General features: G+C 44.1%; 1 protein-coding gene across 1 annotated transcript in view; it reads left to right on the plus strand.

Annotated features, from left to right (window-relative positions):
- LOC147679584 (rab5 GDP/GTP exchange factor-like) overlaps positions 1 to 27,698 on the plus strand; it is a 117,919-nt gene that overhangs the window by 89,005 nt on the left and 1,216 nt on the right. Inside the window, exon 8 of the mRNA XM_086943167.1 lies at positions 4,167 to 4,423. Coding sequence (XP_086799293.1) covers positions 4,167 to 4,423 — 257 coding nt within the window. The remainder of the gene's footprint in view (positions 1 to 4,166; positions 4,424 to 27,698) is intronic.

Raw genomic sequence — 27,698 nt, forward strand, 5'->3', positions numbered from 1 at the left:
TCCTTGCTCTCCTTGACATCAGAAATAAAGGTTAAACAGCAACGCCTGCATTAAACATGACATGCCTGGGGGAATCTATTCAAGGAGTATATATTCTAAGGTCTTGGGCAACTTCAAGGTGACGATGCATCAATGAGCCCACTGAATGTCTTTTTGTATTACTGGATATGCGGGGCACTGAAAGTAATTATTTCCCTGTGGACACAATACGCATGCATCCACTTGCGTTAGTAATGGATAGTGTGCATTTGAAATGCACTTCCGAATTTACAGAAAGGTGCTGTCTGAAGTTGCGTTGGTGTCCAGTTGCCCTAGATCCTGCTGGGAGACCGATCCAGGCAAAGCTGTATGATAATGAGCATAGGAAAAGTCTGCTGTGCATAAATAAATGTAATTTTGCTGAATTGTGGACAAACCCCAAGCGCACACAAATTGAGAGGTGGAATGCTTGCAGTAGGTATAACTACTGGCAATCACTCCACGGAGCATTCAAACCCATCATTCTTTTGATAACCATGCCACCTCAGATTAGACCCAGCCATATGCAAATCATTCTTGATCCTTCTCCAGTCGAACAATCCATCCAGAACTGCCAAGACAGGTCTACGCTGAACCTTAACACAAGCAACAAAAGACCGGTTTCACCCTGTGTTCCTTTGAACCATCAACTACTACAATGGTGTCTGTGTAGGCCTCCTAGCCAAAACCTTCGAGAAGGGACATAGTGCGCATGACTGTCACAAGACTTGTATACAGCTTTAAAATCTCTCCTCTTGCTGCCTTCTATCAAAGGATTGGTTCTAAAATAATCTGCCTGATACTCAATGCCTTGCCCTTTTCATACCCGGGCTACCTTTTTAATATATGCATCGCCTTTTGAGTGACCCAACGCCTAATGCTGGCCTCCGCACAGTCTCATACTGCTCGGTTTTAAGATTGAGATGGTTTGGGGCAGGTTTCTGTACCATCAAGGCTCCTCCATTTGGGTCTCTCGCTTTGCATTTTCTCTATACCACCATCAGAGCCTCTCAGAAGTAATTAAAGACCATTTACTTCTGAAGACCTTTAACTCACCAGCCATCTTCCCCCTATTGCCCCCTTGGTGTGTACTGCAGTTTGTACTGTGTGGTGTTTGGGTGTATGAGCTCGTAATACAAATATTTTTAAAACACTAAATAAATAATTGAATACACTTGTCATACGTTGTCAATTTTTCTTGGTAAATATGCTACCAACCCTGATGAGGTATTATAGGTTTCACACAAAAACCGAGAACCGTTAGATTACTACCTCTATGTTGTGGTGAGTCCATTTCATTAGTAACAATAAAGCAGGTCACAACATAGAACTGGGGAGCTGGCGGATGAGACAGCAAGTACTCTTACTAATCTTCTCCAGTAGCTCAAACGTGGGTGGGACTCTCCTCAACTAGGTACACCTTATGAATACTAGAAATAGGTTCTACACTGTAATTCGATATCCTGTTCATTTTACCCTAAAGACCAACATTAATCATCAGTCACTAGCATGCCTCTGCGATTCAGTACGTTCGGGCACTTGGCTCAGGTACATGATCCTGTGAACCTACTTTCTCGACTGTGGCACAGCAGCACGTTGAACATGTATCTTCCATTTCTTACTGATTGTGGAAACAAGTGGAAAACCAATGGCATTGTACGGTTGCGAGATTTCAGAAACCTATTGAAGGCTACGAAAAGTGATTATTTCCTCTGCTTCAAGGAGAGGGGGCTGGATTGTTTACTTTCACCCAGAACAATGCATATTTAGAAAACCAGTTATCGCCTTAATCTCTTAATACTGATTAAAACCCAGCTTGTTGAACCATAGAAAAAGAAGAGCTTAAAGTAGGTGACAAGAATCACTTCACCGGATGGAGGCACTTGCATCAGCGAGAGAGGCCGCAATCCCTTCCCGTTTGAGACTAGTACAGCTTAAAATCCTCCATCGTGTCTACTACTCCCGCACAATGTTACACAAAATAGGGCGGGGTCTGATCCGTTGTGCCTCAGGGGATGTGGTCAAGCCTGTACTTACTACCATACGTTATGGGCTTGCCGCACCATACAATCATACTGGGAGTGCATCCTGGAGCAGCTCTCGGAAGTGAGTGGGGTAGAGGTGTTGGCGGATCCCCACTGTTGTATCTTAAACATATGGCAACCGACGGATCTTAATGTGGCACAGAAAACATGGGTGACGGTGGGTATGGCCTTGGCAAAACGGAACATAGCATGGAACTGGGGCTCTGGGGGGGGACACCCTCACAATCACAGTGGGAAGAAGATATGGACATCGCCATGATAGCCGAGAAGGCGGTTTACACGAATAGGGGCTGCCCAAAGAAGTGGACACGGGTGTGGGGTAAATGGAATGAAGCTGGGGGAACTCATGGGAGCCGTCACGCACAGAACTCACACCAGAGAATAGCCCATGAAAGACGCGATCCTGCTGATGCGGATGGCTTGATTATGTTAACAGGACAGAGGGGCGACGGGTGGTATGCGGGGTGGAAGGATCTGAGGGGTTTCTACTGTAGTAGTAATGTCCTAAGATCACATAATGTCATGGCTATGATGTTGATTAGCCTTGATTACTGGAACAGGAGACAACTGTATTGGTTTGATTTGTTCTCAATGCTTGATCACTTGAAAATAAAAACTGTTAAAAAAAAAAAAAAGAATCACTTCACCACGGATGTATGTCGTTACAACGGATGCTTTTTCCACGCATGCCTTTACAATGCAGGTTTTACAACGCAAGTCGTTACAACAACTTGCGTTAGGGGGCGCTGGATAGTGAATAGTTTAATTTACTATTCCAACTCCAGTCCCCGTGGATAGTAGGGAAGGTTTTGGATAGTAACTTAAACTATTCCCTATCCTACAGCGCCCTCCAGTGCAAGTCGTTGTTACGACTTGCGTTGTAAATCCTGCGTTGTAAATCCTGCGTTGTAAAGGTACTGCGTGGAAAAAGTTTCGTTGTAAAGGATGTTTCCCCTTCACCACCAGTAATGGCAGCCAACCAGACAGAGGATTCTTTCCTCATATCTAATATCTTATAACCATGCACGTCCTAACTCCTTGAATGTAGAACAGAATAATGATATATGTAAAGTAGCTCAATACATGTTCATAGAAAAGTCACATTTACGATCCTTTCAAGTAAGGTCCAATCGAGCTAGTGTGGTAATTATGCCACCAAATTCAGAGGAAACTGTCCTGGGTTTGGTGGTGATTCGGCATAAAATAGAGTTTTGTTACAGAGAGAAGATAGTTTATATCTAATGTTTGGTAACATACTGATCTGCCAAAAGGTCTTTCAAGGTATGTATCTCATTGTGCTACGGATGGAAAGGTAATCAAATTACCTGCTTTCATCCCTCAACTCATTTTCGGTCTTAGCCAAAACTTTTTGATGTTACTAATATTATATGTATCATACTAACTTGTATGCACTTTCAGCCAGCGCTCTTCAACCATTTGTTTGTTCTTCTGTCCTTCACCTGTTTCCTCCACCCACTAAAGCATTCAGCATGGAGCAATGGGTCAGTCCATTTCAGCCATTGGCCAACTTTCCAGTGTGAGCGGGCATTCTGCTCTTTCCCAAGGAGCACATCTGCATACAAATTCGTTCCAACCAGTTCTGTGGATTACTATGGCCATGTCTGCTTTTTAAGCCCAAACATTTTTTTATTGCCAAGGGCCCGGCTGCTCTAGCAAGAATTACATTTTACAAAGACCAGGACAAAAAAAATATATAGATTGACAATTACTATAGGCTGACCGCCATAGCCAGACCTATTGACTTTGCCAATGCCTTTTTTATAAATGTCTTGTATGCTAATATAAACTATGCAAGTATCATTTGCTAAACCCGCTTACTCTGTGGGTTTATTGCATCTAGCAGTTTCAATATGCTGCATAAGTAAATCGGTGTGAGTTGTTTGTTCACAAATGTGAAACTCCTGGCTACACTACATCTGGTGGGAAACTTAGAAATGACTGGTTAAAACAAACCTAAGCAGGTGTTTTAAGTAAAGATGTCAAGTGGTAACTAGTGTAAGAACTATATTTGAAAAGTTACTCTTGTGTTACAGTTCAGTGTATCCTGCACAACATCTTCACAGGTATCTTTTTCATTTGCAGCAATGATTGAAATTGATTCGAAAAGGGCTCCTCAGGATAAATTGTCCTGTGTCTCAAGGGCCAGCAACGCCATCTTCAGAGCAATCCAGTCTTCCAATCGTGAGCCTGCCACTGCCGATGATTTCCTCTCTTGCCTCATCTATGTTGTTCTGAGAGCCAACCCCCCACGCCTGCATTCCAACCTTCAGTACATCACGCGGTTCTGCTATCAAAAGCGACTAATGGCTGGAGAGGCTGGCTACTGTTTTACCAGTCTGGTAACTTGTTTTATTTTCAGTATTAAATTTGCATCTCCGGGATAGGATAATGCATTAATTTAATTCAAGTTTTGTTTGGATCTTGGGTCTTGCAATATTGTTTTATAAATTTTCTAGGAAATTGAGTTATATATTGTATGTGTTGGGCCATTTTTGTTATTACGATAAACCTGCTTCACAGAGCCCTCACCTTTTACTTAAGATTGCATTACATCTTTGCATAAGGCAAATTGTGAGTTGGGTGATAATTTGGAAATGAGCTATAGTATGAAGGAGATCACCACAGATGGGGAAGATCATCTGACTGTTGTATTGTCTCCTTTCAGTATGGTGTCCCAGAGTGCTGAAGAGTTTGGCTTGCGCTCGTGTGTTTTTGTTGCAGCATTGGTGTGCACACCCTGTTGTGGTCTGGCTTGACAGCACAGCTGTCATCGGACAATTATGTCCGCATTACTAGAGAGGGGCTTTGACTCCTCTCCCCCCTCCCACTCCCCCCACATGTTGTGAACGAGGAGTCCATGTTCTAATTGGGCAGAGGTTGTACACTTGCGCAAAAAAGTGCTTGCCCTCAACGCAGCTGTGATCATTTTATTTATTTATCCAGCTGTGTGTGCTTGAATTTTTAGTGGCACCAACATGATATTGGACTGAAAGTGTAGTGTCTTAGATAACTAGATTATGCAAATGCTTGTTTCTGAAATGCTTTGCATTTTTTTTAAAGGATGATTGCATTGCATGTAGCGATGGCAAGACTAGAGAGGAGCTTGATCTTTAAGTTGTCAAGCAAGCAGTCTTTGAAAGTATGACCTCACTGAAGAGATTGCAGGGGTGCATTAGATGGATAAAGTGGTGCAGAGGTCCACAAATTCATCTGTCAAGCCATTGTTCTGTCTGGGAGGCCTGTTTACGACGTTGGAAGGAGTCTGGCTGAGTTTCAAAGAGTGGGAAGTGGCATGGCGGGAGTTTCATGGAGATTGAAGTCAGTTGTATGCCTAAGGTGCAAGACCAGGAGGATTTATGGAAGAAGGCGAGGCCTCTACCACTGTTATAAGCAATGTCTGCACGCTAGATACGGTAATCTCGGGGTACGAGAATGTCTGTCCTTCAATTAGTCTGATTTGAGCCATCCTCAAACATTTGGATGATCTGGGTGGTCATTGTTCTGTTTTACTGGAGGTGGCAACGTTGCAAAATCATCCATCACGCCTTCTATAACAACCCTAAAAGAAAAAAACTTTGATACAAGCTACTGCAACATCTAAGGCATATGAGGTTACTGACAAAAGTAGGTGGATTACAATAGGAAAAAGGCTTTCCAGGTGCATTTTGAAACCCCAACCAATATGTACATGTAAGATTTAAATGAATACCATCCACAGAATTCCAGTCAATGCTTGGGAGAACGTTTACCTTATTCACTTGGACACCAGAGAATTCTTCACCTTTTTTTATTAAACATACATTGTATTGTTTTACATATAATGGAGTCCTAATGATGTTGCACACCAAGTAAAGTATGCAGAAAAGTTGAAGGTTAGTCTGTGTTTCACAGATTTGTCTGTACGGTTCAAACTTTTGCCATCAATAAGTGTAACGGTCCAGAATGATGAGAAAATAATTAAATGCAATGTTTAATAGAGGTACATCCCCCTCGCCTAAATATACCCTAATATCAAACCATGAAAAACAAAAAGCCAAATCCATGACTTTAGAGTAACTATTTTCTTTTTTGGTCTATCTGCTAGTCCTAGTAAACAAGTTTCCGAGGTAAACCTATGTGGTTTACCCATAACCATTTCCAGTTTTTGTAGTGGTTTCCTTCAGTAGTTCATTCTGTGTACATGCCCACCTCACATGATAAAAACCTGGTTACTTCATGTTACATCCTTTAATTGGTTAGATATATTCCAAGTATCAATGTATATTGTAAGAGCTTAAATCTTACGTTCTGTGATTCTTTGAGTTTAGTGCAACACCGATCTTCGCTCCTCTTTAACCAGGTTTCACCCCACATCTCTAGAGCAGATTTTATGGCGGCCCTCCAAGTCCCTTTTAGTTTCTCTCAGTATTACTTGGTAAAGTAATGTTATAACCTTCCTCCCATTGCAAATAAATAGCATTATCCGTAGTAACCTATTATCGGAGAAGTCCGCCAGCTCCACACCCCAAAGGTCCTCCATGACCTTGAATAATTTCATATATACCAGGACCTGTCCATTTGGACTATTGTAGGAGTTCTCTAGGTCTGATAAGAGTATGAACAATCCATCAGCATGCAAATTACCCAGCGTATATAATCCTGTCTTTTATCATTCTTGGTCGGAGAAAGCTAAAATTGAACAATTGGAGATTACAGGTCATCCTCTCTTTGAATCTCTGGAGGCATCTACTCCACCAGTATTTAACAGTTATCATTTGATTTATTATCTTAGCATGTTGTGCTCAGTCTCCTCGGTGCATTAGCTGAGTAATTATTCCCTTTTCCCTGGTTCCAACCAGTGGGTACTTTGTTTCAGCAGTGGGAGTGTCGGCTAGCCCTTTGGCAACCATATAGTGCTTAAAGTAGGGTAGCTTCGTCCCATCATCATGCAAGGGAATTGAGTTTGTGTGATGCCGGTCTGCGTTTGTTTGAACCAATATCAATAGGACTAACCATGCTAGCTAGTTCTCAAAACCATTTATCAAGTAATTTGATTGGATAGTTACGAGGAAGTATAGAGAACGAGGCAATACACTACTTTGGTCAAAGCGATTCTCCCTATCACAGACATTAGAAGCGTCCCTAATAATACTGCCGTCCCTCTTTCACATCAAAAGTTTAATTTGCAGTTGAGTACATCGCCAGTAGTTTCAGAGCTAGTATGTCCACATAGGTAGCATGAACCTCAAAGGGCAGTTTGTCCTCCCCAGGTGTTTTCCGCCTGGCCAGTTTGCGGATAGCTTTTTTGATCTCTCCTGTTACACTAAAGCAGCTTTCAACAAACTAATCTGTCCTGGGTAAGAGTTTCTATCCCTATCCTGCCCAAGATTTCTCTTATGCTGAATTGAGCAATAGCCCTGTCCCCATTACATCTGAAATAAAGTTCATACAGTGCACAATGAATCTCTTGCGTTTGGACTTTCACCCCCTCACAATACCACATACCGCTGATCTGGACTTCCTTTATCTTCATTAATCAGCAACAGATTTTGCTATTTTTATCGTCTGTCATGTATCTTTGCCACATAGTTATTGTAGTTTAGGCCTCATGCGCAGCTTAAGGCGTATGATTTCTATTTTTTTATTTTAAGTTTAAAGCCATGCCTGATCAGCCGGGGGCAGCCAGTTCTAAGGGTCTCATTTCTGCTTCTATTGATGTCAATTTAATTTCCAGCTCCCCTTTGACGCCATACAACCGTTTTATACAAGTACCTCTGATGCCCATCTTGAACACCTGCTATTCCACCAAAGCATTCGAGGCTGAACACATGTTCTCATTGAAATTGTGTTGAATTCCCTCCTGTATTGTATACCCAAATACAGGGGCTTCTAGAGATGTGGGTTACCAACACCATAAGCAGGTTATTTTCCTAGGAGCTCCCTATTTAATCCCTATTACTATGATATGCTGCACAAACTGCTGAATGGTGGAGTAATGTACAATTAAAATGATCTAGCCTGACCTGTAGATCCTAGACCTGTGACTAGTAAGAACAGTCCCTCTAGTAAGTCTCTTATAGAACCATTCCTCCAAGGCAGGTGCAGTGTGTATTATTTGATAGGTAGGTAGATAAAGGGCATGTCTGCCGTCTATGTTCACATCATGAATACATGTGTAGTCTCCTCCTAAGAAAGTGTAGTTGATCGGCATTTTATGCATATATACTAGCCAATACATCTATCCCATCCATTTTTTTTAACACTGTGTACACGTATATGTGTGACAAATTAGAAATTGCATACCCAGTTTTACCCATATTGGAGCCTCTTTGCATATGGGGAATGAGATTGTAAATATCTATCTCTTGCAACAATTTCTCATTCTAATTTATTTGTTTCCAGTGATGTTTCTTGCAATAAAGTAATGCAAGTCTCTGTACACTTAATGTACGTACATTCCTTATACCTTTTTAGCTCCGAAGTTCAGTCACTAAACATTCAATTTCATAAAAATATATTTCTGGCTTTTAGGAATCGTTAGCCACCTCTTCCCCAATCTACTCGCTCTTCCAATCAACCCAGTCTCTGTCCCAGCTTTCCAACATACATTGTAGTGTAGTACCTATATTCCCAACTAGCAGCCCGTCCCGCCGTTGTCCGGGTAGGCTTCGAGAGTATTCACCAGCATCGCCCCTCCTCCCCGCGCTGGGTACTCCATCAGCTGGGCACTTCAGCATGTCGGGTGTCGGTTACGCGCTCCTTCCAGCGCTCCTGTCCGGACGCAGATGTCGGGTGTTGGTTCCGTGCTCCTGGCCGCTCCTCCCTGCGCTGGGCACTTCATCAGCATTTTTGCACCCCTGGGCATGTCGGTCCAGCGCTCCTCCCCGCGCTCCTGTCCGGACACGAACGCTGCGTTTCTGTAAAGCCACGCCCACACGCAATTGCACCTCTCGCAAGCGCTGTGATGCCTAACTCCGCATGCATATCACTGTATGCATACGCCCATGCCCCAACGGACTACTTTTCCCCTAACGTTCTTTCCCCCCCTAATGTATATGGTGTGGTGCTATATAGCCTATGTCCATCTCCTGGACCTCCCCTTTCCAACGCTGTATTGGGTATTGTGATTGGTGTACTTTTCGAGTTTACCCGCCTCAAAGGTTGACAGTTCTCTCTTTATAATAGTAGTATAGATAGGCTCTGCGCATTGGAATAATATATACTGTAGTTTAGACGTAGGACTGAGGTCTACTAGGTCTCTACCGAATATATTAAACTTAATAGTGAGTGCCAGCTAGCTCAGAGGTCACTAGAAACTTTCTCGCATTCACAAGAAGGGATTAGTTTCCGACCACCGCATAAACATGACAACTTTGTTTCTTAAGAATAAGAAATCAAATTTCTAGAGTCGCGGAAACAATAGATAACTATTTTACTCAGTCAATCGTGCATGCTTCGTTTCAGCAGAGAAATAGAGAGACGGGCGTTTTCAATAAAAGTATTTATTGAACAGTCTTCTTTCTCAAGCATTGGAAATGAACTGCTACAATCGTAATACTGGTTATAAAGAACAAGGCATATAATACACGCAGTATTATAAAGTAGTACTGTAAAAGCATGATATGGTTTCTGAGCCATAAAAGTGCATAAAATGTATAGAATACATACAGTAATAAATAATGACTAAAAGTACTCAACTGGTGCTTCTAAAATACGCCTACCCCGGTGTACCTAAGTCTAGTACGAGGGAAGAAGTAAGTGAGGAGTAGTCTAAGTTTAGTAGTTCTCTGCCAGGAATCTATTCCAAGAATTCTCTAAGAGGTCTAATCAGCTCCGTACCTTGGTTTTAGAATGAAGGTCTTGCATCACTCTCTCAGAACTCGATTTCCCAGATACCCGCAAGGGTAAGCCGGAAACACTGGAGCTGGATTTCTCGGCAAGAGAAAAGACAGCGTCTCTCTCAGTGCGTCAGCTGGAGGGTCGGCTTCCATCTGCACTTGCTGCTGCAGGGCGTCGGGCAAGTAGATAGTCGATCTGCTCCAAACCACTGTGTGTTTGACTGGGCAAACCTGAGCATAGTTATACTTTGAAGGTGCCGAGTTTGACGGATGTTTGGACTTAATATAGTCACTCAAAGGCTAAATTCTTGGAAAACGCCAGGAGTTCTTGGAGAACTTAATATTTAAGCAGGGGGAAGTTCCTAGCTGCTGAAGGCGGGTTTTTCCAAGAAATCGTTGTTAATTCTCGGAACCTAGTGGAAGAAGCCATGCCGTATTTGGGCTGTGTGGGTTAGACCAAATAGGGTAGTGATTTCTATGTCTATATAAGGATATGATAAAGCATACCTATATAAGGGCATGAATCGGGAAAATTACACTAGGGGCCTAGATTCGATTACAACAACATCTTCATGCATCTCTAAATCAAAAAACAAACGTCTCAGAAAAGTGTATCTAATGCTAGCCCTGAATCTCTGAATAACATCAATCCTCCAGGAGTGTTAAACAGCGGTCCTCCTCCCAGTATCTAGCATAACTAACATGTAATGCTCTCCAATCCTCTTGCATGGCACTGGGAGAGATGAAATTAGGATTCGAATACAGAAATCAAAGCATTATCTTTCGCTCCTTTAGAGGAAGAGAGAGGCCTACTTTTAGCAGTAGCAGGTCATTGGCTGTCCTAGGCTTGACATTCGGTAGTTGCTCTTTTTGGGTCCGTGAAACGCCTGATTCAGAGGCAGAGGTGTTTCAGCCAGGGCTCAATTATACTGGTTGAGAAAGATGAAGGAGGACCCCACGCAATATTATAAGGGACCGGGGGGGAAAAAACAATGTTGAAAATTTGACAAAAGTCCCAAATCAGAGGCCGAAATGAAACCTGTCCTATTTTAGTGATGGTACTACGAGTTATCTACTAACTTGACATGTCGACAAATCAACGGGAAAATACAAAGGTCCAATCAAATAAATTTGATATACAGTCTATATCAGTTCCACCTTATATCATCACGGACAACCATGGGTTGTGACAGATTCAGTACAGTGCTAACAGCAAGAATATAAATTACAAATAAGACTTATAACAGTGTATATTTGGTAACGTTATTTAAATTTTATTCCACAAACAATATATAATTCACAATTCATATAAAAACATTATAAAAACATTTGTAATGTGCATTGCAATAAAAAGAATTTTTTGCATGAATAAAAACAAAGAAAAGAATCACAAGGTCGACGCGGCGTTTCGGCTTTCTTTTGTACACCTTCTTCAGGACTGATTCTAGACAATTTAAAAATATTAAAAAAGATAAAGTTACCAAACAGTTTTGGCTAAAGGTTTATATTCCACACATGGACACATTTCATTTTATTTTCTCAATCTGTCACACTGCAGTTCTTTGTCTTAAAAGTGAGAAGCAATAACATTATTTGAGTACTCTCACTTTTTTCTCTTTTTTTCATTATTCCATGTTTATACACCACTTATTTGCCATCTATTTTACTTATCCTTTGGAACTGAATCCAATGCTTGACAACCCATAGTACCACTACTAAAAAAGAGGGGCATGACGGAACCTATCGTACATGCATACCTTATTAATCCAGATGGAGTTATAGCCCATGTGGAGAATGTTTTTTTTTTTTTTAGCGAAAGTCCTGTGTAGAATGGGACGATCAACTGGGCACAGACTACTATCATCAATCTGTAGGATGTGCTGTCTCTAAATGAAGACATAAAATATATACCAGTGATTTTTACTTGTTGTTTTTACCCATCTGTTTATACTCGGTGGGCGACGTTATTAATACATACCTATTATCAAAGGGGTACCTTTAATTTCCCTTTGGTCTCCTTTCCTGTTTGTTTTGTGTTAATCTGTAATAGGAAATAATACAGAGAGGGGTGTTTTCAATTACCGTTCCCCATATTTCTATATTCTAGGTATTCTGAACATAAAATGCTTTGTACCTGTATATGGTACTGCCGGGTTCAAGCTGCCAGAAAGAGCCACCGTTTGTATGGATGATATTGGTCAATTTCTTCCTGTGGGGTTACAGTTGCTTTCTTTTTTTAATTTTTTTTTATTTTTGAAACCTTTATTGCACAGTAGTTGCAAAACAAATACGGGCCTACAACCATCCGGCCGGCTACAACACATGTTGATGCAAGTTAGCAAGCAAAATGATAACTCGATAGTATCTGAGCATAAAGTAGCAATCAATCTGGGTTACACTGGGCATCCTCGCACCACCGAGAAACAGGAGAAGTGAAGGTTAATTTTTAAAGTTTTAGTAGAGTCCAAAATATAAACAATAGGAAGGATCAGAGTTCCAACAGTCCACCAATGACATAAGAGGGCAACGTCAAACAGAAGAAATCCGAGCAACAAAAAACGTAATCAGGCTAGCGGCATGAGAATAATACGACAGGATAATAGTAGCAGAATATGTTGCATGCCAGTCGCCGCCCCCCTCGCACCGAACCACCCTACTGACCCAAGAAAGAAAGAGAGAGGAAAAGAGAACCAAAAGTAAGAGAAAAAGAAGGCCCATAGAAACTGACAAAATAAAAACCCCACCCCCCTACCCCCACCCTACACGCATGCAGAGGCTACGGCCTACCCCCCCCCCCCCCTAGCAGTGTGTCTGTCGCCCCAAAAGGAGTACCCGAAATACAGATAAAGAAAAGGAAAGAAAAGAAAAAGAAGGTATCACATAAGACCGGAGGAGGGCCATATACGTAAACTCAAACAGTCAGAATGTAAGTCCTCGGCCGCCCATCCATTGATCCCCGAACCAAAGGAAACAATAGCCAGCTCCACCGTCCATCCCCTGCAGCCCCAGCAGCATACGCTACCGCAGTCATTGATAGGGGGAACTCAACCCTGGCCCCTGCGATCGGGAATATCGACGTGGTCCAGCTGCGCGGTAGCCATCTTGAATGGAACAAACAAACGGAGTGACCCCAGCAGAGTATGCCGCTGTCCAGCAAAGTCTGTCCATTCCAATGCCACGCGTGCGACAACGATATAAAGGGGGATAACGCACTGTAACAGTCCACCCGGCCAGGGCAGTAGCATCAGCTGCAGAATAACGTTGGAAGCATCTCCAATAGACCACAAAGGAGTATCCAAACATGGCGTCCGAAGATGAGACCCCATCCCCTGAACAAGCACACAGACATCTGACCGCTGCATCTCCATCACAGACAGCGTCTCGGGGATATCGGGATCACATACCTCCAACTCCTCCGAGCACACCTGGGCAGGTAGTCCACAGAAGTCGAACACAAGATGTGGCGCAGCGTCCCGCAATCGTAAATGTGCTCGGTCGGGCAAGGGCATAACAGAGAGAACAGCATCTAGACGGTGCCCTAGGTCACAGGCGTTGTCGCATAGAGCAGTTCGAAAAGTATCCAGGGCTTCCAGAATGTCCGCAATCCGCACTGGCACCTTAGGAGGGAAGGATGCAGCAGATCCCTGCTCACGGGGCTCGGAAACTCGTAGCAGCCCACAAGACTGGTCATCCACGTCTCCATCGCAAAGCTGAGCACCTCGCCGGTGCACCGCATAGCACCGCCGGGCCGGGGGCACAAAGGGAACACAGACCATTGTGCACTGTGCAGGTGTGAACGTAGCGGCAGCAGCGGCCGTGTCACCAGTTGCAGCCCGGGATCGTGAATAACAAGTTCCAGTTGCTCGGTCTTCAAGATGGCTCCCACCGCATCACAGAGCAGGACAAGAAGCAAACAAAGGCATCCACAAGCCTGGGCGGTGATACATTGTTGCGATCACAGCCGACATGCACTCCGCGGAGAGAGGAGTAGAGCGAGGCAGAATATGGAACAGCAGCGGAAAGGCACAATTCAGCCGCTGCACTCCGTTGGCCGGCTCGGCCCCTTCCACTGTGGCCGCTGTTGTTGTGGGCGATGTCTGCCGATCCCGAGGAACAAAGACCCGTCAGCGCCGGGCAGCGTCCGGGAGAAGACGAGAACGTCCTACCGCTTCCACCGCAGGGAGCGCACAGGGAGACACACCATTGGAGTCGGGGTCACCTCCCAGACCCGAAAACTCAACTCAGGAGCAGGATTGATGCCAGGATAGGTGACGGGACGGGAGGGAAGTGAAAGGGTCGGCGGAGCCGAAGGATTAGGCGGCCATCATGGTTGCAGGCTAGGCTCCTCCCCCCTACAGTTGCTTTCTTAATTCTAATTTTCAGAAACAATATAAGGAAAACATTTTTTTTGTGTCATGTTTTAATCGCAGCAGAATATCACTCACCCCAAGACCCTCAGGATCGGTCTGTAACTCACGGAGACTTCTTTCAATTAGATCTGCGTCTCGCAGTGGGACGATCAACGCACTTGGGGTTCGCCTCACAGGGTTGTCGCGCACTGTGGGAATGTTGGTTACATGAGTTTGTTTTCTATTTCATAATTTTATGCGTCCTATTTTCTATCTATTTACAGATTTTTTCTGCATTCTAAAACAATTAATTGTAAATTACTCTGCTAAAGGATATTATAAAAGTTAGAATATATATGTTTCTGTGCATGTATTGTATGTGAATTATTCTATATAGCTGTACTTGTCACCTTCTATTCACTGGCGATTTTTATAGACTGTCCTATGTGTGTTTTTTTTGTTAAGTGTTTATTGAGGCAAACGAATGGGACTATTTCTCGCGTTGCTCGGGATGTGCCCTTCCATTCTGTAACCGAATTCTATTGCTCCTCCTTCGTCCTTTGAATTCTAGCGCTTCCTGATACTAGGCTGATTAATTAACTATCGCTACTATCGCTAGCGCTTCCTGATACTAGGCTGATTAATTAACTATCGCTACATGATATTCAAATCAATTTAACCCCCGATTGATTTGAATATCATATAGCGATAGTTAATTAATCATCCTAGTATCAGGAAGCGCTAGCGATAGTAGCGATAGTTAATCAGCCTAGTATCAGGATCGGATTAGTATCAAAGGACGAAGGAGGAGCAACGCGAGGAATAGTCCCATTCGTTTGCCTCAATAAACATTTAACTTAACAAAAAAAACACACATAGGACAGTCTATAAAAATCGCCAGTGAATAGAAGGTGACAAGTACAGCTATATAGAATAATTCACATACAATACATGCACAGAAACATATATATTCTAACTTTTATAATATCCTTTAGCAGAGTAATTTACAATTAATTGTTTTAGAATGCAGAAAAAATCTGTAAATAGATAGAAAATAGGACGCATAAAATTATGAAATAGAAAACAAACTCATGTAACCAACATTCCCACAGTGCGCGACAACCCTGTGAGGCGAACCCCAAGTGCGTTGATCGTCCCACTGCGAGACGCAGATCTAATTGAAAGAGGTCTCCGTGAGTTACAGACCGATCCTGAGGGTCTTAGGGTGAGTGATATTCTGCTGCGATTAAAACATGACACAAAAAAATGTTTTCCTTTTATTGTTTCTGGAAATTAGAATTAAGAAAACAACTGTAACCCCACAGGGAGAAATTGACCAATATCATCCATACAAACGGTGGCTCTTTCTGGCAGCTTGAACCCGGCAGTACCATATACAGGTACAAAGCATTTTATGTTCTGAATACCTAGAATATAGAAATATGGGGAACGGTAATTGAAAACACCCCTCTCTGTATTATTTCCTATTACAGATTAACACAAAACAAACAGGAAAGGAGACCAAAGGGAAATTAAAGGTACCCCTTTGATAATAGGTACGTATTCATAACGTCACCCACCGAGTATAAACAGATGGGTAAAAACAACAAGTAAAAATCACTGGTATATATTTTATGTCTTCATTTAGAGACAGCACATCCTACAGATTGATGATAGTAGTCTGTGCCCAGTTGATCGTCCCATTCTACACAGGACTTTCGCTAAAAAAACCTTCTCCACATGGGCTATAACTCCATCTGGATTAATAAGGTATGCATGTTCGATAGGTTCCGTCATGCCCCTCTTTTTTAGTAGTGGTACTATGGGTTGTCAAGCATTGGATTCAGTTCCAAAGGATAGGTAAAATAGATGGCAAACAAGTGGTGTATAAACATGGAATAATGAAAAAAGGAGAAAAAAGTGAGAGTACTCAAATAATGTTATTGCTTCTCACTTTTAAGACAAAGAACTGCAGTGTGACAGATTGAGAAAATAAAATGAAATGTGTCCATGTGTGGAATATAAACCTTTAGCCAAAACTGTTTGGTAACTTTATGTTTTTTAATATTTTTAAATTGTCTAGAATCAGTCCTGAAGAAGGTGTACAAAAGAAAGCCGAAACGCCGCGTCGACCTTGTGATTCTTTTCTTTGGTTTTTATTCATGCAAAAAATTATTTTTATTGCAATGCACATTACAAATGTTTTTATAATGTTTTTATATGAATTGTGAATTATATATTGTTTATGTGGAATAAAATTTAAATAATAACGTTACCAAACATACACTGTTATAAGTCTTATTTTTAATTTATATTCTTGCTGTTAGCACTGTACTGAATCTGTCACAACCCATGGTTGTCCGTGATGATATAAGGTGGAACTGATATAGACTGTATATCAAATTTATTTGATTGGACCTTTGTATTTTCCCGTTGATTTGTCGACATGTCAAGTTAGTAGATAACTCGTAGTACCATCACTAAAATAGGACAGGTTTCATTTCGGCCTCTGATTTGGGACTTTTGTCAAATTTTCAACATCAATTATACTGGTTACACTGGATGTTGTGTGACTTGGGGTGTGATTGCTGTTGCCAAGATGTCTTCTTTACCAGATTTTATCAGTTCTTGTCGTGGTTTCCTGGTCTCCCAATGTACCGACTTTACTTGGTAAAATCTCTTGGATGCGGCTGTCCACTCCTCAACAAGTCTTTTTCCCATGCCTGTGTTGCTCCACCGATTCCGATGCATTCTTGGGGTTGTCAATACACTAGCATTTTTAGAAGTGCTGGGAGCAGAAGCATGAACCAGATCTGTGTCTTGAATTACTTGCTTTACTGCCAGGAGGTTTGCGTATTGTCCTCTGAATTTTTGCAGTGTAAATGGAAACAGCATATCTTTGCTGTTCTTGAATCGAAAGTGCCCACTATCCTCGCCATTTATAATCTGTGTCTGATGCTGTATTTAGGAATGTGCTCTTCTGTAGATCTAGGACTGTGCATGCACACATGATGGACATCAAGCAGGAACTCTACACCTTTTTGACAGAATAGAAGGTTGAAAGCCCATTGAGTTTCTGACTCAACCAGTTTTCCAGAAATAGCACCAATTGTGTGCAGTTTGGAAATTCTTGCAGGCCACCACCCAACCGGATATTGCTCCTCTGCCCTGCATTCCAAGTCCATATTTTTCTGTGCTTCTTGCATCTGTGTTTGTGGTCCCAATCATGCCCTATATAGTTCAGCCTGTTTAAATCAGAAGAGAGCGATCCCTCTTACAACAAAGGGGACAGGGTCCTCAAAGCAAACATCTGTTACCATGTCCTGTTATTCAGCCTCAACTGTCAGTTTTATGTATCTCGTGTTTTTTTTTGTAAACTTGTGTAATAGTGTTTTTTTTTGTTTTTAAGGGAATGTGCCATATTTAAATTTGAGCAAAAATGTATTGCATTTTTTTTTATATGAACAAATTAATTTGGTTATTATAATAAATAAAAAATTGTTATACGTTTAATTGATGCTTGATGAATCTGTGATGTATTAGGTGGTATACAGTACTTAGGCCATTGAGGGCGACAAGTAGGACAAGGTAATAACAGAGTAATTATCTACAAAATGGAAACTTATTGTTGCTTGGTTAAGCCTTTGTATCCTCAGCCATCATGCAGGTAATAACCATACGCCACAGCTGAACTTCCTGTTCAAGCACGTCCCTTGTGCTGGTGTTAAATATTTGACCAGTGTTACAGGTGTTTGAGCTTGTGACTTTGTCTTCTTCCCAGTCCCTTTCAAATTGTGTGATGCAGGGGTATTCGCTCAGGGGTTGTTCCGATCGGGTTGTTGCAGTACCTTCACCTTTCTTGGCTTGCCCATGATGGTGTGTAACAAAGTGTGTTATGATAAAAACTCTGGTCCCCTCAGTTCTCTCTGTAAGATCTTGCCACAATTATAGGTTGAGGGCAAGTACCATTTCATCAATGTGTCATGCGTTTTGGAAGGGACAAAAGCCTCTCTTATTGGAGCACAAAGGACGTGACTCAACTCTAGTCCTCAAGTGTCTGCTTGGTGTCGCTTTATGTAAGTATACCCTAGTATATCGTAAGTACATTTGTTGCCACCTGAGCACTCGCATAGTAGGCAGACGTTCATCAGTTTGTGAGATAAATTCCAGGCTGGTCAGTGGACCTATTCAGAGTAACAAATGCATCTGAAATGAATTAACCTTCAGTCCTAAGTGTTCTAATTCATGCAAGTCCCAGGTGGTTGTGGTTCCATTTAACTTGCATGGCTCTGCTTACCAGTGCCAACTCCTCCATCTAGTACGTTCACCTTATAATTGTTTGGTAGCTAATCACGTCCTAGACCACTCCATCTTGCTTCTTTTCAGCATCCACAACTGCAGCGAGCACAGTACCCCATGTAAGGGAGAGTCCTCATAATCCGCCACGCTCAGGCTCGCAGCTGCAGTAGCCTTTCTTCACTCACTCTGAGGCCAGCTGTCTTCTCAATTTCTGCATTGGGGAGCCACCAGAGCCCTGAATGGGGAAAGTACTGACCACCAGATCCCCTTCATCATTTGACGCCCTCTGGCCACATATCACTTTACTTCTTCTATGGCCAGAAGCAAGCACGCATCCAGTCTACTGCAATCTAGGGGATTCCGCCATCCTTAGCCATATTGATCGAGCCTGTGCCTATGCGGTTGGACTTCCGAGCCTCAGCAGTTCCATTGAGCAATAGTCTTGGGTGGCGACGTAGTGTGCAGGATTTATTTAGGATGATGCCAGGGCCGGTGAAGCTCATAAACGTTTTCTTGTCAGCCATATTATCAGCTATACCCTGCTTGACCTGTTTTTACTCTTATACAATATCCCTCTACTACTAACATTAATATATATTGTTTCTTTTTCAGCTTAGTGGCACATTGCAGTGCTTGATGGTTCACTCAATCAGGGTTGCTAAAGTGCAACTACTCACATGTGAGGGTCTCAAAGTGCAAGGGGAAGAGGAGGGGGTGGCTCCGTTGAGTCCTGGGGTCATCCGATGAGCCAGGTCTTGAGGTCCTTCTTAAACTCCAGCAACGTGGGAGATTGTTGGGGTGGATGGGGGGGTGTTCTAGACTTTGGCTGCAAAGTAGGAGAAGGGCTTTCCTCCTGTTCTCGGCTTGTTGATATGAGGGACAGAGGCCAGAGAGAGCTAGGAGGATCAGAGGTGTCTTTTGGGTGCATGGAAAAAGAGGAAGCTCTTCAGGTATGCGAGTCTGGTGGAGTGAAGGGCCTTGTATGGGTGGGTGAGGAGTTTGAAGGTTATTCTTCTTTCAACTGGCAGTCAGTGGAGATTGGGGAGGTGTTGAGTGATGCGACTGTGACTGGGATGTTGAGGATCAGTCTGGCTGCTGCGTTCTGGACAGTCTAAGTGTTTGCAAAGGAATTTCTTATTGATTCCAGCATAGAGAGCATTGCCATAGTCCAGTCTGCTGCTGATGAGCATATTTGTGACAGTTTTTGTGGATTCAGTTGGGATCCATCTGAAAGTCTTTCTGAGCATGCGGAGGGCGTTGAAGCAGGTCGTGGACACGGCATTGATCTGGCGGTTCATTGAGACTGATAAGACTAGTATGATGCAGAGGTTTCATGTGTGGTCCCTCGGCGTGGGCCGATTTTCTGAGGGAGGAGTGCCACCAGGAGTCGTTCCAGGCGGACTAGCGTGGAGCCATGGATGAGGACTTCTGTATTTTTGGAGTTTAGTTTCAGGTAGCAGTTCATCCAGGTGGCGACAGCTTTCATCCCTTCATGGAAGTTGTTTGGTGATGCGTTCGTTGGTGAGGGGGAGGATCAGCTGGGTGTTGTCGGCATAAGAAACTATGTTGAGCCAGAGGTTCCTGACGATGGTTACTAGGGTGGCCATGTAGACGTTGAAGAGGTTGGGGCTAAGGGAGGTTGGTCTCTGTCGGTTCTGAGAGGTAGGGGGGTATGTCTGACCCACTGGGTTCTGCCGGTGAGGAAGCAGCGTATCCAGTCGAGGGCCTTGCCACGGATGCCATCGTCCTGGAGTCTGATGGCTAGAGTGCGGTGGGAAGACCGTGTTAAACGCAGCAGAGAGGTCCAGGAGGATGAGGTCTGCCGTTTCGCCCTGGTCAAGGAGGGAGCGAATGTCGTCCATGGCAGCGAGTAGGGCGGTCTTGGTGCTGTGGTTGCTCAGAATCCGGTTGAGAGATGTGTAGGCTTCGATGTCCTTCGCTAGCTGGGTGTTGATGGGCTTTTCAGATACCTTGGCTGCGAAGGGAAGAAGGGAGATGGGCCTGAAGTTCTTGAGGTCCAGATCCATGGAGAGTTTCTTCAGGAGGGGGTTGACTTTGGCATGTTTCCAGTCATCGGGGATGGTGGCAATCTCAAATGAGCAGTTGAACGTCCAATGCAGTTTGGGTGTGATAGCAGAGGCGGTTCTGCCGAAGATGTGGTGTGGGCAGGGATCTGATGGGGCTCTGGAGTGAATGCTTTTATATATCTTCCAGGTGTTTTCTGTCATGATCGGGATCCATTTGGGTAGGGTCTGTTGGGTGGCGTTGCATCAGGGGGAAGCTGGAGCAGTGAGGTGTTCTTGGATGTCGAAGTTGTCGTAGATCATCTTAACACTATCACTGCTGCAGCAATTCCCCCTCTGTGCTGAAAATCCTTGGAATCCATTGTTCATGACGAGCTCAGCTCGTCATAAGCACATGACCAGTGTACTGCATGACGAGCTGAGCTCGTCTTGAGCATCGAAGGGGTTAATCTTGCGGTGGAAGAATGTGCTGAGTCTGTTCCAGAGGTTTTGGGAGGATGGGACATCTATTTTGCTGCAGGGTTTGGCGAATTCCTTGATGATGGAGAAGAGGTCTTTGGTGTTGTGTGTGCTGGTGAGCCTTCTGTCTTGGAGGGGATTTTTTCCTTGTGGATTTGAGTTGATGATGTGCGGAGGTGTCTGCTTTGTAGGTGGCGCATGTTTCTGGGGTTTTGTTGTTCCTCCATGTCTTTTCGAGTCATCTGCAGGAGCATTTGGATTCTTGGATTGCAGGGTGAACCAGCTTCCTTTCTTGTTGTGTTTTCCGATGGCTTTCTTGAGGAGGGCGAGTGTGTCGGCGCAGTTCGTGATCCAGCGGTGGAGGTTGCGTGTTGCAGTGTTTGCGTCCGATTCAGTCTGTGTTGTGGTGCTGACGAAGGCGGAGGTGAGCTGGTCTTTGGTAACTTTGTTCCAGTTCCTACAGTGCAGGCGGTGGGCGTGCTTGTGTACGGTGAGTTTTTTGGCGAAGTGGATGCAGTGGTGATCTGTCCAGAGGATTTCCGTAGTGTGGCTGTAGGAGATGCTGTTTCCTGTGGTGAAGACTGGGTTGAGTGTGTGTCCCACTATGTGTGCGGGGGCGATGACTAGTTGATTCAGTCCTATGTTGGTGAGGTTCTTTAGGAGTGAGGCGGTGTTTGAGTCGTGGTGGTTATCCAGGTGGAAGTTTAGGTCTCGGAGTAGGATGTAGTGTGTGGATGCGAGGGCGTGGAGTGGGATGAGGTCGGTGACTGCATCGTTAAGGGAGCTCAGGGGATGGGTGGCCTCTAGATGAGGGTTCCGTGGAGTGTCGTTTTGGGGTTGGTCTGGATCTGGAAGTTATTAAACAGTTTTGTACAGCGAGTAGTTACCCTGGAGCATCCCAGTGCTTCACCAAACAGAGTAACAATAAAAGAAAAAGAAAAGAGGCAGAGCAATTTAGCAGAAGAGAAAAGTTTTCAGTTGTTTACGAAAATGCAGAAGACATGGCTCCGAGCGTAGACCTAGGGGGAGTGAGTTCCAAAGGGTTTCAACCTTTACGGAGAATCTCCTCCCTCCTGATCGGGCCTTTTTGACCCTGGGGACCACGAGTAAATGTTGTTGGTCCGAGCGTAGAGTTCTACTTGCTTTATACGGGGTCACCAGCTTTTGGAGGGCAGGAGGGCCTTTGCCTTGCAAGATTTTGTGTGCAAGGCAGAGAGATTTAAATGTAACCCTTTCTTGCACTGGCAACCAGTGCAGCGCCCTCAATGCGGGTTTGGCCGATCGTGACATGGGGATGTTGTGAAGCATTCGTGCCGCGGCATTCTGAACTTGTTGAAGTTTGTTCAGAGTGATCTCAGGGGCACCCAGGTAGATTGCATTGCTGAAATCTAATCTAGATATAATCAGGCCCTGGATCAAAAGCTTCCGAGATAGAAATGGAATCAGAGGTAGCACTTTGCGCACCGATCGGAGAAGGCCGATACAGATGCCAGCTTGTTTGGAAGCCTGGGTCCTGAAGGAGAGCTCTTGCTCCAACCAAATACCCAGGCTCTTGATCTCGGCCTTGGGTTTGGGAGGGGGTCCCAGGCAGCTAGGCCAAGTCGAGCAGGGGAGTGAGGGACTTTTCATTCCCTTCAGCATTATCTCAGTTTTTGAGCCATTCAGCTTTAGCGCTGAATCCCCCATCCAAGAGTGGACTTTGGATAGGCAGGAATGTAGCACCTGGGAATTATCCGTGGCCTCGGAGAGGGCGAACACCAGCTGGGTGTCGTCGGCATAGCTCACGATCTTGATGTTAAATGGAGCCACCACATCCTCCAGGGGGGCCATGTACACATTAAATAATGTGGGACTCAGAGAGGAGCCCTGAGGCACACCACAATGGAGGTGGGTGGGTGCCGATCGTGCGCCCCCTTCCCAGACCTGGAAGGTCCGATCGCTGAGTAATGACCTAGGATATTTCAACGCTGTCCCCCTCACTCCGGCATCTGACAGTCGCTGAAGTAACACTCCATGGTTGACAGTGTCGAACGCTGCACTAAGGTCCAGGAGGATCACTGCCACTGATCCTCCTGAATCCAAGATGCAGCGTACCTCCTCCGCGACTGCCAGCAAGGCAGTGTCAGTGCCTTGGCCCGGGCGAAAGCCTGTTTGGGAGCTTCTCAGCCCACCGTTGGACTCAAGGAAATTGGATAGCTGGAGATTAACCAATTTTTCCGTGATTTTACTTAGTCCAGGGAGTAGCGAGATGGGCCTGTAGTTTGCCATATCAAGGGGGTCTTAGCTAGGTTTTTTTAGGAGGGCTTTTACTATTGCACCCTTCCAGTTGGGTGGGACTACACCAGCACCTAATGAGGCATTAATTACCTCAGTAATAGGCTCCACAATGGAAGGGGCTACCAGTTTGAGAATCCTCATGGGGGCAACGTCCCGGGGAGAGCCACTCTTAATGGACAATAAGACTTTAAGAGCTTCATCCTCGGTGACTGGTCCAAAAGAATCCAGGGTCCTCAGAGGTAAAACCTCATCCTCCAGGGGCTCGGCTCCTATGTTAATTTGGGCCAAGGTGATCAGGATTTTTTCAATTTTAGTGCGGAAGTACTCTGCTAGATCGTTGCATTTGTCTTCCAAATTATCCGTGGGGGCAGGAGGTGTGGGGACCCTCAAGAGCTCTTTGACCACCAGGAATGTTTCTCTAGAGGAATTGGAGGCATTGCTGATTCTCTCCTCCAAGAATTGGGTCTTGGCGAGCCGGATGGAGAGCTTGTAATTCCTTATCGCCACTCGGTATTCAGTTTTACAAGCTACTTCCCAGTTCTTCCTCCAGGCACGTTCTAGTTTTTTACATGTCCTCCGCATTACCCTCAGCTCAGGCGTGTACCAAGGAGCGGTGCGCAATCTTTTCTCCTTTCTTCCTGCCGATCTTACGGGGAGGACGGCGTCGAGTGTGTTCGACATCCATCTGCAGAAGTCTGCTTCTGCCAGGACTGGGTCCTTCGCTAGTAATGGGCGTGAGGCCTCCAGACTACGTGAAAAATTTTCCACTGATAGCCTGGCCCAGGGTCTTTCCGTTGCACAGACACTGGTGAGGGGGGAGCTCGCCGACTGGGTCTGCCAGGCAAAGGGTATCATAAAATGATCCGTCCATGGTAGAGGGATCGGGGGGGCTGCTTTCATAGTGGAAATGTTTGAGAAAATAGGGTCCAGCAAGTGGCCCCTGTTATGGGTAGCCTCCAAATTTATAAGGTCAACCCCGCAAATTTTCAGGTCACATTGAAGGGCTATCGCCGACCGGTCTTCCTGGTCGTCGAAATGGAGATTAAAGTCTCCCAAGGTAATGAAATTTGTCGCAGAAGCGGCACAGACCATTACCGTCTCCATAAGTGAGCCAGTGAAGTTACCAATCCTTCCTGGGGGACGATAGACTAGTAACCCCGACATCGCCACAGTGGGTGAGATTTGGAAGGAGAACTTACAGCTCTCACAATCTTCCACCTGACCTTTTTGGGCTCTACATTCCAACGAGTTCTTATACAGAATAGCAACACCTCCCCCTCGACCCAGCGGTCTGTCCTGGGTATGGATTAGAAAACCAGGAGGAAGGGCGTTCACTATGTCCGCTTCTAAACCTTGCATGAGCCATGTTTCTGTTAGAAAAAGGATGTCTAAATCGTATTCCAGAATAAGGAGGTTAACCTCCAGTGAATGCCTAGGAAGAGATCTACAATTCAAAAGAGCAGAACGTAGTGTATGTTTAGCCTCTACTTGATTGGGGAGATGACATAATGCACAGTAAGTAAAAGGTTCAGTGCCCCTCTGTCTTAATGTACAGTGCGAAGGTGTTAAGGAGCGAAACTGAAGTAGTTCAGCACGCGAATAATTGAATGCAGAACTTACTGAAATCGGCAGAGTGGCTGGCCCTAGGCTCGGACGGGCGCAGACGGGCATGACTCTGGCACGACTCTGGCACAGGTCCGGCACGTCCGCTGCGCGGAGTCATGGTCGTCCTTTATGCGCGCTGCTAGAGCGTGTCACTCACCAGCCCACACCCAATATGGCCGCCAAAGTTGGAAGAACCAGCCCTCGGCGTCTGCACTCGGCCGAGAGCTGTCCGGGGGCAGAGGGAGGGGGGAGAGGTACAGAGAGCAAAGGGGTGACCCAAGGGAAGTCTCTACACGCTTCTTGAGTCAAGCGTGCAAAATGCGAGTAATTTTAAAATCAATAAAACGCTAAAAGCGCAAGGTGCAAAGTAAAGAGGAGAGACCTCCCGGCTTCCGCCTCAGGAGGAAAAGTTATCTGCTGGAGGTGCCTAATGAGGGTTGTTGTGTCGTCCGGGAGGGTGGTCATGCGGAGGGTGCTTTTATGAACGACGGCAATGCCTCCTCGTGGACGGATGGGGCGATCCTTGTGCAAGATCTTGTATCTGTCAGGATTGGCTGTGCCTATGTTGGGTGCAGAGTTTGCGTTGAACCAGGTTTCCGTGAGGAAGGAAACGTCGGGCCAGTAGGTATTTAGGAGGTCCTAGATTTCTATTTTGTGCTTGTTTAGGGAACGTACATGGAGGATGATGCAGTTAAGTGGTTAATTATAGTTCCAATATTTAAAAAGGGCGATAGGACTAGTTGCGCGTGCTATTGCCCTATATCATTGCTAGACTCGACAGTTAAAATCCTTGGTAGAGTGATTTTAAATCGCTTACAAATATGGGCAGACGAGCACAAGATAGTAAGTGACCTCCAATATGGCTTTAGGGAAGGTATCGGAACTTTAGATCAGTGCCTTAATTTACACATTGTTCTAGAAAAATATACTAAAGCCAAAGGTGGTAGGATGTTTTTAACATTTGTAGATTTAACATCCGCCTTTGACTGTGTTACCCACAGTAAGTTGTCGCTAATTTTAGAACGCTTGGTAGTGGCGGACAATATTATTCAATTCCTCAGGGATTTATATAATTGTGCAAGGGCCGCTATTAGATTTGGGAAAAATGGTGAATGCACCAGGATGTTTAGCATTGCTGGGGGCGTACGGCAAGGATGCGTCCTGGCCCCATTTATTTACTATCTATATTAATGATTTAGAAAAAACTTTTCTGCAGGAATGTCGGGACGTGCCACTGGCTCGCAATCGCTCAATACCAGCATTAATTTATGCTGACGATGCAGTATTGATGGCCAGGACCCCACTTGCAATGCAAAAAATGATTACATCCTTGCTACTTTTCTGACCAACTTGGATTTGAGAGTTAATTCCACAAAAACATTTTGTATTAACTACAGTCCACGTACATTTAAATTAAAGAAAACAATGTATATTGACTCCAAACCGTTAGATTTCACTAAAACTTTTCCCTATTTGCGTATTTTGTTTGATTGTTCTGGTCAATGGTGCAACGCAGTAAAATCCAGGCGGCTGCTGTTTCTTAAATCCATCATGGCGCTTAAATCGTTTAGTAAGAAAATGGGAAAGAAACCTATTAAAGAACTCCTATGTATTTATAAAACAAGTTGCGTTGCAATTGCTACGTATGGGGCGGGAATTTGGGGGAATACAAATGTGACTATCATTCAGGTAACAGAAAATAATTTTCTAAGATACTTGCTCTCAGTACTGGATAGTGTGTCCTCCCTTAATTGTCATACTGAACTCGGACTGTCTTACTTGGAAGATATTAAGGTGCAGCCGGTTCTTCAGTGGCACAGGGTTTGGACCACAGAGGAATGTTCTTTTAATCGTCTCATTCTGGGGGACACTATAATTCTTGATTGTGCCCATAAGATGAGATGGTTACAGTATATTAAGACATTACTTGGGAACATTGGTCTCTCAAAGTATTATGAAAATCCCTCGATGATGAGTCTGATCTCAAGGAAAGAGCTGAAAAAACACTATGCATAACTTATCTTGAGGAATGTAGGGAAAATGTGGAGCTCAATAAAAAATATGTGATTTCACATCAATTGATATTGACCTCAAATGTCATCCAACCATACATTAATCTACAAATGAGAGACTTTGAAAGGTTCTTGTTAATCCGTTTTAGATTTGGTATTTTATTCAGGTTGCTAAGTTTCCCCACTGTGAACGATTGGTCTAGGCTAATCATTAAGTGTCCCTGTGACGACTTGTCTGACCAATCCAACATTCACATTTTATTTTTTTGTAAGTTTTATATAATTCCCAGGAGAAGGTGGATACTGCCCATTTTAAAGTATATGAATTTTAGACCATGTCGACCTGCCTTTTTAGCAATCCAGAGGTTAGATACAATTTTTACTGTCTCATCCCTTTCGGCTTTTCTTAAAAATGTTTTTATTTCACGGAAATCAATAACTATTTAAATCCTAATGAGTTACTTGTATGAAATTTGCATGAAGTTGGACAGCTTGACTTTTATTCTGTATTGTATATTTACTTCATGTTTAATAGATGATGTGATTTTATTGTACTTTTATGGTTAATGTGCATTATAACCGAATAAAGTTATCTGACTAACGGAGTAGTTTGTGCGCAGTGATGTCCAGTAGGCTGGTTCTGCTACCGCTTCTACTCGTGTAGCTGAAAGTCACATTAGCACATTATGGCTTAGTTTAGGGATGCATCTCAGTAGGATATGCTTTAATATCACATCACATTATGTTCCATTTTGTGTCCGGTGATATGTCA

The sequence above is a fragment of the Lissotriton vulgaris genome, chromosome 11 (genome assembly GCF_964263255.1).
Source record: "Lissotriton vulgaris chromosome 11, aLisVul1.2, whole genome shotgun sequence".
NCBI classification, from domain to species: domain Eukaryota; kingdom Metazoa; phylum Chordata; class Amphibia; order Caudata; family Salamandridae; genus Lissotriton; species Lissotriton vulgaris.